A 13,472-nucleotide genomic window follows, 5' to 3' on the forward strand; every position below is an offset into this window, starting at 1 on the left:
GCAGAAACACAGCAGCTAATAGCAGATATAAGGCTTAAAGAGCCTGGAAAGCAAGAGAGAACAAGTGGGAGAGAGTTCCAAATAGTCGGAGCCATGAAGCTAAACGAGTGTTCTCCAAGTGTGGTGCACTTTTGTTTGGGATAACAAGCTGGCCAGAGTCGGAGGACCTCAGATTGTGGGCAGGGACATAGCAGGTCAGCAAGTTGAGGAGGTACTTGGGGCAGGAGAGTTTTCAGAGTACTTTACAGGTAGCCAGTGCAGCTGGGCAAGATGGGAGGGGTTTGATGTGGTCACGTTTTTTACATCTGATAGGGATCCTGGCAGCGTTATTCTGAACTAGCTGCAGTCGGTTTATAGTGCTTGCCAGAAGACCACCATATAGAGAGTTGCAGTAGTCAAGAGGAGTCAAATGCATGACAAAGTATTTCCACATCCAGGAGAGAAAGGTAGGGACAGACTCTGGAGATGTTTCGAAGATGGTAGAAGGTAGATTTGACCACAGAGGAGATGTGGGTATCAAAGGAGAGGTTGCCGTGGAAGTACACCATGGCTTCGTACTGCGGGGGAAGGCAGCAGCAGACATTTTCAGAGGTTCAGGGCGGCTATATTGAGATTCTTAAGTTGAGTTTTAGATCCTATAGAAGGAGTTCAGATTTGCTAGTGTTCAGCTGAAGAAAATTGGCAGACATCCGGGCCTCGATGTCTTGAATGCAAGCTGAGAGCTGGACTATGGCAGAAGGGCTTCCAGGGTCTGGTTTTAAGTAGAGCTGGGTGTTGTCAGCATAGGAGTGAAACATGAGGCTGTGTCGGTGGATGAGGTGACTCAAGGGAAGCATGTAGATGTTGAGGAGAAGGGGCACAAGGGCCCAAGGGGGGGTAAGTGGCTGTTAGGTCAAGGAGGACCTTGTACAGAGGGAGCAAAAGCATTAAGCAGGAGATCATTCACAATCTAAGCAGAGCAGTTTCAGTACTGTGATGCGGCAGGAAGCCAGACTGTAGAGATTCAAGCAGATTCTTACCGGTGAGATGTTTCATCATTTGACTGGTTACAGCCCTTTCAAGTGTTTTGGAGAGAACAGCGAAATTGGAGATGCAGTGAATGGTGCAATAGTACTCAAATTAACTTGGTATTGTTATTTTTAGCAAGGTCAGGAAGAGAGATCATTATAATTTATCGTAATAATAAAAAAATTACTCTTGTACAAAGTGTTAAATAGAAAAGGGTACAGACTTTAGCAAATAAGTTGACCGGAAATTACTTCATGGAAATATGTTGTTATATACTGTACTGGCAAAGGTGGTTCATTTGCTACAGTTGCTAGGAATTAAAACACAGTTCTTCACCTCTAGAGTTTTGCTGTAGACAACAATTAAACAAAAACTTTAGACTGTAACTAGTTTAAATCATCCCCTTTCATTTTTAAAAGCCATTAATAGTATTTGAGCATGACTGCTGTACATCAACATTATTTGTAACTTCAGAAAAGCAAATTTAGACATCATTAAAAATGAAGGCAGGGGCCGTGCCTAATCTTTCACTATTGATATCGTTCTCCAAAAAAGCCAATGCATTGATTCATCGACGTTATGAAAGGGTAAAAAAACGCAGTTATGCATGTGCAGCTGTGGATTACTGTGTAACATTGCTGGTAATGCTTTAAAAACTATTATGCATATTAAATTGATTACATCAATGCATGTAGTAATTTTTTTTTTTTTTACCTCATTCATGTGGATTTGTACCAGTTGGAGGTCAAAGCAAAATGTAAAAAAAAAATTAAATCTGTAACCAGTCAGAGTAACAACCAATCAAACTGTGGTGCTAAAAGGAAAATTTAAACAACTTTTAAACAGCAAAACTGTAAATAGTTCTGATGTTGACGGCTACCTGCAGAGACATTGGTACATGATCTACAACACTGATTTGTATGCCGTGAACAGGGGATTTCAGAAGAAAATGTTTGTCTTTCTCTATTTCTACTACCATTATTTAGTCTGTGTACTATATTGCATGTTAACTTCATTACTCTGAAATAGTTACACTGGAAAATAATATAACTATGTTGATGCAATATATAAAAACACTGATGTTATGGTTGAAAACGCTGATTTTGAGATGGATGCACAGCAGATATACAGCACTGTACCTGGGACAGATGAATAATTGCAGAATGTATTTGTTGTCCCTTGCCTTCTTGGTCACTACAGGTAAATATTGTGGTCTCCCTACAATGTAGTGGACAACTGTCCCTCCATTATCAATAAAATTGGTATTTTTTTTAATGAACAAGCTGCAACAAAAGTACAATAGTAAGCGCTCGCATATCTGACCTTTATAATGTTGTGACTTCCTCAGTGACGGTTAAACGAGTGTGACACATCTGATTATTTCATTTGGGCCCGTTCTAACCCTTGTTTGTTTTTTCAGGGCACACAGATACAATGTTGAAAATACATAGCTGAAAGGACTATGTTTTAAAATAAGTAGGCTTCCAGTTAGATGTACTGTAGTTGGTTTTGTTGGTACAGTACTATATTATCCACATAACCCATTTTAATTCAGAGTTTATGATTCTGAAAATATGTGAAGGATAAACAAATAAATTGTAACACTGAAGAGGTGGGCTTTGTATCAGAAAACTGGTGACTGTCAGAAATCCTGTGTGATGGGTAATTGCATTAATTACATTAATTTATATATATATATATATATATAATATATATATATATATATATATATATATATATATATATATATATATAATGTGTGTGGTAATATGTATATATATGTGTATAATATGTAATATATAAAATAAAGAAATAGAAATATGGGAATTGATTTGTGTTGGAAAACATGGATTGAGAATTGATTAGGGGTTTGCTACGCATGTGGACTAGCAGAGCTATACTGGTGTTCTTTTCTGAAAAGAGACTAATATTGCAGATAGCAGACTGTTTGGTTCAAATTGCATGTACTGCTAACCACTGATAGAGACGATGCGTCTACAAACTGCCCAACAATGACTGCAAGCTAATGAGATAACAATGCTGTGGACTAGAAGGGAACAGGCTCTAGACTTCAGAGAGATCAAAAGAGATAATCCCACTGGCATCAAAGGGGGTCGCAAGGAGATAACAAAAGGCAGATGTATGGACCTTTTGTCTCCAGGATTGTGAAGAATGTACGGAGTTCAGAGGTTGTCACACTAGACTACACACACAGACACACACACATTAACACTCACACAATAAATTAAATTACCTTGACCATTGGTTAATGTCAGAGAAAGGGGAGGTGGACCATCTATACAGAAGGGTATTTAATGTCATGCAAACATTGTAATGTTGAGTATTGTTTGTCCTGTACCTGGGACCAGACTCCCTGCATATTTCAATAAACCTGGCAACTGATTGAAGAAAAGGACTGTGCATTTTCTTGAATCTACTTAATCACCATCATCTATTTTGTTAAGTTACTTCAATTTGTTTCTTAATACACTTAATATTTCTTAAAACGTGACTGACGTGTACCAACCAATATGCATATTTTGGGTATCCCCTTACATGCCACATTGTGGCATTTTACTAGTTTACAGGAAATTCGGTGCTGCCTGTGGGTTGTCCAAAAGCAATGCACAAGTCTGACACGTGAGATTCATTCCATGCTGTTCCAGTCAGGTCCTAAATTAGTTAATGGACCATTAACAGTATCAATAAAGTAGCAGGTTCAATTATCAAATGTAGCTCATTTAATTTAATTAATAACGATGTGGACTGGAATTGATTTTGAGTTATACACCCCTGTCCTAAGGTCAACAAACCCATTGAGTTGAGAGTGGGGTGTTGCTCAGTATGTCACAAAGTGAAGCACTGAGCAAGGGTAGATCTCCAGTATCTCCTGACTTGCAGACCTGGCACGTGGTACTGTAATTCTGCACAGTGATGCCTCCTATCAGTTCTTTTCATTGTGGTTCTTGCTGCTCTTTTCGCCCTACCTTCTATTCTTTGATTTCTGCTTTTTTGTTACAAGATTATGTGGACTGATTAATATATTTGGAAATGATCATGCTATTTATCTACAACAAGTACAGTAGACTCATGATTTTGCTGCTCTGCAACTTAGCATTTTCTGGGTTTTGTAAGCAGTTGCATCCTGTACAGTTTGCTATAGTATTCCTAAATTATGTCAAGTTGCTTCTTCCAGCAGTTACTTGCTGGATGTTGTAAATAACAGAATGGAGCAAGTGCAGTAGCAATTACTGTATATTGCTTCTTTTAGAATGAAAATCGTCATCACTTCACAAGTTTTACCCTATACTGGACAGTCTAAAGAAAACCTAATAGATGGTGTGCAATTAGACAATAGGGGCACTATGTCTCTGTATTTGCTCATTAAAATGTTTCACATACAGTTTTTGAAGACCAAACCATTATCTGTTCAGTGATACTAAGGTGTTTTGTGTGCCAGGGGTCTGAGTGGGAGTAAGTTAGCATATACAGTGGGTTTGCATTTGAAGTTTTTATAGTGTGGTTCAAGGATTAACTGGCTGTCAACAACCTAGTTTTTCCATTCGACCACATTCTGCCTGGGCTTTCTCATACGCACAGTCGACAGCCAGTTTGTCAGTAGTCACTCGCTGCCGACCACGCATTCTTACGATTGTACCTGAATGGGGAATTTTAACCAAATCCATGCTGTAAAACAATAATAACAGTAAAAGTGTTTAACCCACAAAACAATACATTTACATAATAATATACCACAACCCTAAAATAAACACAGTACGCACAGGGGCAGGGTGTACCACGCCACACAGTGTCGCAAACAATAATGTACCAATGGGATTACTACAGCCACGGTTATGGCTCACACAAACTTAACTGTTGACCACCCAATTTATTTAATTTCAGGATCTACGGCGTTCAGGTAGTGTTGCTAGGTAGAAACACCAAACCACTGTTTTTTGAATGATAAACGCTTTGACTTTTTGGAACACCTATAGACCCAGACACGTGTACGTGGAGAAAAAATATAGTGGTAAAGTAGTCATCATCAATCTTTGGAATATGAACACATCACAGCTATACTGCTTCACTGTTAACACAATCTCTATGAATTCTTATTCCCACCCTCCCGAGCCATTGATTTGTCAACATTCAGACTGAACTTGCCCCTGGGATCCGCAGCAAACGACTATTAGTCAGAAAACTGAGTAAACTTATGAAGTCTTGCATTCTTTTTGACTGCAATGAAATATTATAATGCAGGTGTCTTGCAACAGGATAAAGTAGGACAGACCAAAAAAAAAAAAAAAAAAGTTTATAAAAGCCAATGCAGCTGGAACTGTACTGTCGAAGTATGGTTTTGGAAAGAAATGTTCTTGAAGTGGTTGGGTTCTTGATAAGCTAAAAAAAAAATAAGTTTGTACAGGTGATGTAGGATGTATGACTTAATTTTACTTACTGGTGCGCTGTTAAATATCAGTGATTTACACTTACTACTGGAATTTACAGTAGTAGTATTATATCTATATTTGGATGTAATTTGACATTGTACTTAAACCAATTATTTTGAGGTGGTCAAAAATGGAATAGCTCTTCTATTAGAAGTTTAAGTAAAAACAAAAAACAACACTTAAGTTAATGGCATAAAATGTTGCAAACAAGGGTTATTACAAAACTTTTCTTTATATTGGTGTTGAACATGTACAATAGGAAGAAATAAAGAATTACATGACTGTGTAGAAATAGTGTTTTGAGCCCTGCTGAAAAAAGGAGATCTGTTAAACCTGTGAGTTCAGAGGATTAATCCAACACACTTCTCCACTATATAAACGAGGTCCTACTGATATGATAACTGATAAAGCTTTAATATCCCTCAGCCACTTGCAAAATGGGTGTGTTGTCTGGAAACAATTAAAAAGGATCAGTGCCTGCTTTACAGTTCATCTTGCTTTTTAGTAACAGGCTTCAGGGCAAGACAGAGTTAAAACACTCAGCCAGACGGTAGAAATTCATTCAAACCTGTTAATGTGCAGTGTTAGGTAAGGTCACACTATGTATTTATAGCCTGGAACTTTGCCTTTTCTGCCTAGTAAAGAAACAGGCACGCTGTACTACACACATACAGAGTAATGGCTATGAATGTTCTTGTATTAATAACATACAAATCTGCCACCACATAAAAAAAAAAAAAATACTGTGCTTAGCCTACAGTAGCTTATTGTATTTGAGAAATTAATAAAATGCTTTTTCTCTTTTTTCACTCGTAACGCTGTAACGCACCCTCACAGGTCAGGAGGGAGGTTGTTGATTAGGATTCATTCGCTGTGTCGCAGTCCGTATTACTATACATTTATACATACCATAGACCTATATGTAGAGAACAGTCTGGCATAATTATGATGCAATTCAGTCGGATTGTTCTTTTATAAAATGTGCATGTACTGTATGTAACGTGAACTGCTTTGTTATGGTGCTGATAAAGATCTGGAGCAAGATGGTCTATCTGACAAGGATTGTAAATTTGACTCTTCATGTAGGCTGTTGGCAGCAATTCCATGGTGTCCCATGCTTTAGATAAAGAACATTTCCAAGTCTGACATGGCTTAAAGGTTTTTACTTTACAAACAAGATTAAGGTGATTGCTGAGAAATTCCATTGACACCATTGCTACCTTCTTTGTACTTGTCTGGTTGTGTTCAGTGAGGAAATAGTACCTACTGCAGTATGAACTTATGCACCTGGGTGAATTATGGTTTGAACTCATTCAGAGGGACGAACGCAAGTCTTAAATCAATGCATAAGGTGTCAGTGTAGGTACTTTAAGTTGTAAAATATTTACTTTAGAGTCTGCCCTACCTTTTGTACGCACCAAATACCCCTTGATTAACCAAAAAGTACTGTGCTGCCTTTTGACTGTCGTTTGCCCTGAGTTTGCTAAGACAGAAGGGGTTCTTCACTTTTTTTAATTTTATTTTTTTAAATCACATATGGAACAAATTAAAGCAGCTTTGCCTTTTCCACTTTGAAGCTTACTGTAGTGTTCTGCGCAGTGTCGGGCACAGGGCCTGTTTACTAAGCAGATAGACTAGATAGAGTTTATTAGAAAGGGATAAAAAGCCAAGGGGAAATTTACTGTAACTCTGTAGATCTGTCATCTGAAGGATCATGGAATAAAAAAAACAATCCACCTGCATGGAAAAGGTCCTGTTGTCGTCACCAATTTAATTTGTGGACAAAAAAATCTAAATATTCAGCTGTTTAATCAGCCGCGGGAGTGTGGTAGTGGGACAGGGCTATGCTTACAGTCTGGTCTTCCTGGTGGAGGCTTTTTGGTATTTTTTTCATTTTAAAACATTTTGATCACATCATGATTTTATTGTGAAGCGCCTTTTAAAGCGCGTTTTAGTTATAGTTTTTTTTATACCAACAGTATAGTAGCTCGAAGGTGCTACTGTATATTATGATCAGTAATTTCAAAAAGTTGCCACTGCCTCTGTGTTAAATGTCTCAGACACTATTCGAGGTAGTGACTTCATAGACTTAGTGTTATATAAACACTGTATGCTAAATGCAGAGGTCGCACTAGCTTTTCTGTTCATGCGTTCCTGAAACGCATGTGCCCAAAATGTTGCGTCAAATATACATTTTAACACAAAGTCTAAACTCCAGGGATGTGCATTTTTGTAATTTTTTATGAACGTTTAAACTCTGACATGTAGTAGTTTAAAAAATATCTGTCTGTGTGTAGATATACATATAAACGCAGACACACTTTTTTCTTTGTTTATATATACTAACAGTAGACCGTTCACATGACAGAGACAGGATTCTAAGCACTGTTTGTTGCCTCATCTACATGTTTATTTTTCTGCTTTTTTTTTTTTTTTTTGCCCAGCAGCTCTTTCACAGAAATCTCCCATTCAAAATTATAAGAAAACTTATTTTTTGTTTGTGTTTTTGTGCATTACTACTGCTTCTGCCACTCACTGTAGTAGTCAGAAGTAGATTGCTGAGATGCAGATGAGCAATCTTCATGAGAATCCACTGAAGATGCTGACTGCTTGGCAAAAAAAAACATCTGTATTTATGTTCATTATTCAGTATTCATTTGTATGCTTAAAAACATCTGTAAGGGCATCCTTGTTAAACTAGTGTAGACAATAACAAATGCACAACGTCAAATTAGGCGACTGCAATGAAATGAGAGTTAAAAGTAGGATCGGGGATGAACAATTCATGTAATTTGTCAGCTCTGTTTCAAATAAAATTAAAGGGACCAGAATTAGGCTCGGGCAAGATATGAAGGTAAAGCAAAGATTGTTTTGCAATTAATCGCTTTTTCTCAGTTTAATTATGAAAGAGAATCGGCTAAATTTGTCACCTGATTAAAAATAAAACACAAAAACTTCAAGCCCTACTTGTGTATTTGTGTGTGTGTGTGTGTGTTTGCATTGACTTTTTCCAAAATAATTGTTTTATTTCTTAGCAATGTGGACCTCTGTTAATATGGGGCATAACACATTATTTTAAAATAAAATACAGTGCATGGTGGGATACTAACATATTAATTTCCACAGTTGATATAACTGAACTATTCTAATAGCAGTGTGTGTGTCTATGCATTATACCTGAATAAACATGAAATGGTACTTCAGTGTGGACGTTAAAGTTTGAGCTGGATTAATTAAAATGTGTTTTACGGTCATAGCTGCAGTGTAATAGATTGCCACAAATTTGAACCAGGGATCTTCTGGTTACAAGCCCATTTCTTTAACACTGGACCACACAGCCTCTTATATTTTTTAAATGTTGTCTGTATCATTTTTGCTACAATGAACTGATGCAAGAGTTATGATTTTCCCAAACCAAAATTGTCATAATTCTAAACTGAATGATAATGACAAAAGATAACTGAAACTGCCTTTTTTTTTCCTAAAACAATTATTTTTGTTCATTTTCCAATTTTCTCCCCAATTGGGAATGTCTGATTATTATTTAGCCCAGCTCACTGCTGCGACCACCAAACTAACTAAGGAGAGACGAAGATGAGCATTTGCGTCCTCTGAAACTGTGCAGCCGTATTCAGAAATTACAGCATTGGAGGACCATGCAATTCTGAACGGGGGTAGCTGCTATGTGGTGAGCCAAGGACTCCCCAGCTGATCTAACCCATATCCTGCCTGTCCACTGTTGGCAGTGGCATAGCTTGGATTTGAAATGGTGTTCTCCAAACTATAGGGTGCATCCTGCACTCCAGGTGGTGCCTTTTCCAGATGCGCCACTCGGGAGCCCCTGCAACCTGACATTTTTTTAGCGTTGGCAGTCTCAACACTAAGCCAGCGGCATAAATAATATACAGTAGTAACATAAATCAAGTTATGACAAGGCTTATTGTACCTGATTGATTCTGAAAGCCCCCAGTAGGGATAACCACGGCTTCGTACCTAATCTGGGTGTTCAAATGACTAGGGCCATTTTCTTTTTAGGTTTGTTGATGAAAGGTTCTGGAGCTAGTACTAACAGGCATATGCAAACGCTCAGCCTGTGTACCCTAATCAAATCCTTTGTTAAATGCTAAAAAGTGAAAAACTGAAGCTTGAAGTTTGAGTTTAATAATAATAATAATTGCAGAGTCTGTTCAGTTACTCGGTGTAGACATAATTTGGACTTCATAAACATTTTATAATAATGCTAGACTGCCTAGAACAGCTGCTTTAAATAAGATCTTCATTAAGGTAGCTTCATTTACTCTGCATGTATTGAACCTAGTTTTTGTTTGTTGTGCATTGTATCTACATATCGATTAAATTCAAGTGCAGACCTTATCTGTAGTGTTAGTCATGTGTATTGTAGTAATGGGCTGAAGGCTGTATGAGTTCTAGCTTTAGTGTTTTTGCTGACAGAGATCTAGATGACATTTTAAAATATAAGTGTTTCCTCATCAGAAACTATTTTAAAATGCTGCCAAACATCGCAGTCACTTTAAAGCCAGCGTGTTGATTAAACAATTTCAATTTCGAAAACCATTATGAGCTGCAATTCATTATTTTTTTCTTTCTACATTGTGTCTAATTGTACAATACATTCATTTGAGTGATGCAGCCACACTCTCTTGAGCTTATTTGCCACAGTTTAAAAAACAAAATAACAAAAAAGGTGTCTTGTTTGATTGTCTGCAAATGTTCCTTCTGTTTTAAACTTTTTTAATCTTTAAAACAGATTGGACGTCAAACAGCTGAAAGAGTTGATTTAAAAAAACAAAAACTGAACTGGTCTTACTCTTGCATTTTAATCGGCTGTTATAATTACTCCTTTTCTTTTTGACATTTTCAGTTCCGTCGTAAAACTCCTGAAATGATGGCTTCAGCTTCAACACCGACATATAATTCAAACTCCTTAGAAAACAACAGCAGTAAGAATGTAAGTATGATCAAATGTACGTATGTATGTACAGTACTGTGCAAAAGTTTTAGGCAGGTGACAAAAAATGCTGTAAAGTAAGAATGCTTTCAAAAATAGACATGTTAGTAGATTATATTTATCAATTAACTAAATGCAAAGTGAGTGAATGGAAGAAAAATCTACATCAAATCCATATTTGGTGTGACCACCCTTTGCCTTCAAACCAGCATCAATTCTTCTAGGTACACTTGCACAAAGTCAGGGATTTTGTAGGCATATAGTCAGGTGTATGATTAAACAATTTTACCAAACAGGTGCTAATGATCATCAATTCAATATGTAGGCTTAGACACAATCATTAACTGAAACAGAAACAGCTGTGTAGGAGGAATAAAACTGGGTGAGGAACAGCCAAACTCAGCTAACAAGGTGAGGTTGCTGAAGACAGTTTACTGTGAAGAATCATACACCATGGCAAGACTGAGCACAGCAACAAGACACAAGGTAGTTATACTGCATCAGCAAGGTCTCTCCCAGGCAGAAATTTCAAGGCAGACAGGGGTTTCCAGTTGTGCTGTTCAAGCTCTTTTGAAGAAGCACAAAGAAACGGGCAACGTTGAGGACCGTAGACGTAGTGGTCGGCCAAGGAAACTTACTGCAGCAGATGAAAGACACATCATGCTTACTTCCCTTCGCAATCGGAAGATGTCCAGCAATGCAATCAGCTCAGAATTGGCAGAAAACGGTGGGACCCTGGTACACCCATCTACTATCCAGAGAAGTCTGGTCAGAAGTGGCCTTCATGGAAGACTTGCGGCCAAAAAACCATACCTCTGACGTGGAAACAAGGCCAAGCGACTCAACTATGCACAAAAACACAGGAACTGGGGTGCAGAAAAATGGCAGCAGGTGCTCTGGACTGATGAGTCAAAATTTAAAATATTTGGCTGTAGCAGAAGGCAGTTTGTTCGCCGAAGGGCTGGAGAGCAGTACACGAATGAGTGTCTGCAGGCAACAGTGAAGCGTGGTGGAGGTTCCTTGCAAGTTTGGGGCTGCATTTCTGCAAATGGAGTTGGGGATTTGGTCAGAATTAATGGTCTCCTCATTGCTGAGAAGTACAGGCAGATACTTATCCATCATGCAATACCATCAGGGAGGCATCTGATTGGCCCCAAATTTATTCTGCAGCATGACAACGACCCCAAACATACAGCAAAAGTCATTAAGAACTATCTTCAGCATAAAGAACAACAAGGAGTCCTGGAAGTGATGGTATGGCCCCCATAGAGCCCTGATCTCAACATCATCGAGTCTGTCTGGGATTACATGAAGAGAGAGAAGCAACTGAGGCTGCCTAAATCCACAGAAGAACAGTGGTTAGTTCTCCAAGATGTTTGGGCCAACCTACCTGCCGAGTTCCTTCAAAAACTGTGTGCAAGTGTACCTAGAAGAATTGATGCTGTTTTGAATGAAAATGGTGGTCACACCAAATATTGATTTGATGTAGATTTTTCTTCTGTTCACTCACTTTGCATTTTGTTAATTGATAAATATAAACTATTAACATGCCTATTTTTGAAAGCATTCTTACTTTACAGCATTTTTTCACACCTGCCTAAAACTTTTGCACAGTACTGTATATATCTATGTATGTGTTTCTGACTAGGGGTGGGCAAAGAACCCCTAACTTGTACTCAGAAACCAATACTCCAGTAAGTGAAGAATGAAACATTACATGCTTACCCAAATCGCAACGCAACCAGGGTATATATAGATATATATAGTTCACTTGTGGTTTTGCAGGCTTTTATTTTTGCTGCACACGTTTCCTCCTAATGGTGAGGCCCAGACCCTGTGGTGGTCTTTTTTTATATAAACTCAGCGGGTTTTTTTTAATCCACTTTTTTAGCAGTTGTTTTATCCCTGTTTTTCAATTTGAAATTTCTGATGTCACCTCTCCACTGCCACCCTTACGGACGGGCGACCTGAAAGCCAGTTGCTGTCTGAACCAAAGCAAGCTAGACAATGCTACCTATTGGTTACCAGCCAGGATTGGCAACTCGGCGCAAACAGGATTCAAATCTAGCGAGCATAACTCTCCCAGCATCAGTACGAGTGGCTGACACTGCCCCGCAATCAGTTAATACAGTATGAGTGAAATGCAATATCCTGCTGTTTAAATGCTTTGTTTAGTGTCTGTATTTGCAATTTCCAGTGACTAGCAGTAGTGTACTTTGATGTTGGCTGTTTGTCAGAAAGGCTGGGTCTCCAACAGTAAACGACAGAAACGTGCAATTTAACATTATTGGTATATACAGCTGCAAAACGACGGTAATACATCTTATGTAAGATGTGTTCACAGTTCTGTTATTTCTATGTACTTTTAAAGAGGTAAGAAATTCTGTGTTTGGAAAATGTAGATTACACTATGTAACACAATTTTTGTTCCTGGGTAGTAAGTGTTATTTCCTAATTGCTTATGCCTCAAAAGTATAGAAAATGGCTATTATTCCCCACAAACTTTGCTTTTGTGACCAGGACAGTGATATTTCAAAATATCACTATTTCCAATGGGAAAATGGGCAAATGCGTGTGTCTTCGTTCACATAAAGTCAGAAAAAAACATCGTATGAATCCAAATTAACATGTATTTATACTAAAGTAATACAAAAATGACTACAAAAGATTTAGAAGCGAGTAGTTTTTCGAGATTTACAATTACTGTAAATACAGTATAATCGTAAATCTCAAAAAACTACTCACTTCTAAATCTTTTGTAGTCATCTTTGTATTACTTTAGTATAAATACATGTTAATTTGGATTCATACGTTGTTTTTTTCTGACTTTATGTGAACGAAAAGACATTTGCCCGTTTTCCCATTGGAAATAGTGATATTTTGAAATATCACTGTCCTGGTCACAAAAGCAAAGTTTGTGGGGAATAATAGCCATTTTCTATACTTTTGAGGCATAAGCAATTAGGAAATAACACTTACTACCCAGGAACCAAAAAAATTTTTTTTTTTTGTTACAGTGTTATATAAAGTATTATTTTTAAAAATGC

General features: G+C 37.7%; 1 protein-coding gene across 2 annotated transcripts in view; it reads left to right on the plus strand.

Annotated features, from left to right (window-relative positions):
- The window catches only part of LOC121295660 (myotubularin-like), a 45,956-nt gene that overhangs the window by 3,940 nt on the left and 28,544 nt on the right, over window positions 1-13,472 (plus strand). For both annotated transcript variants that reach the window (XM_041220599.1, XM_041220600.1), the window contains exon 2: window positions 10,339-10,425. In XM_041220599.1, the coding sequence (XP_041076533.1) occupies window positions 10,360-10,425 (66 nt within the window). In that variant the 5' untranslated portion in view covers window positions 10,339-10,359. The remainder of the gene's footprint in view (window positions 1-10,338; window positions 10,426-13,472) is intronic.

The sequence above is a fragment of the Polyodon spathula genome, chromosome 20 (assembly GCF_017654505.1).
Source record: "Polyodon spathula isolate WHYD16114869_AA chromosome 20, ASM1765450v1, whole genome shotgun sequence".
NCBI lineage: Eukaryota > Metazoa > Chordata > Actinopteri > Acipenseriformes > Polyodontidae > Polyodon > Polyodon spathula.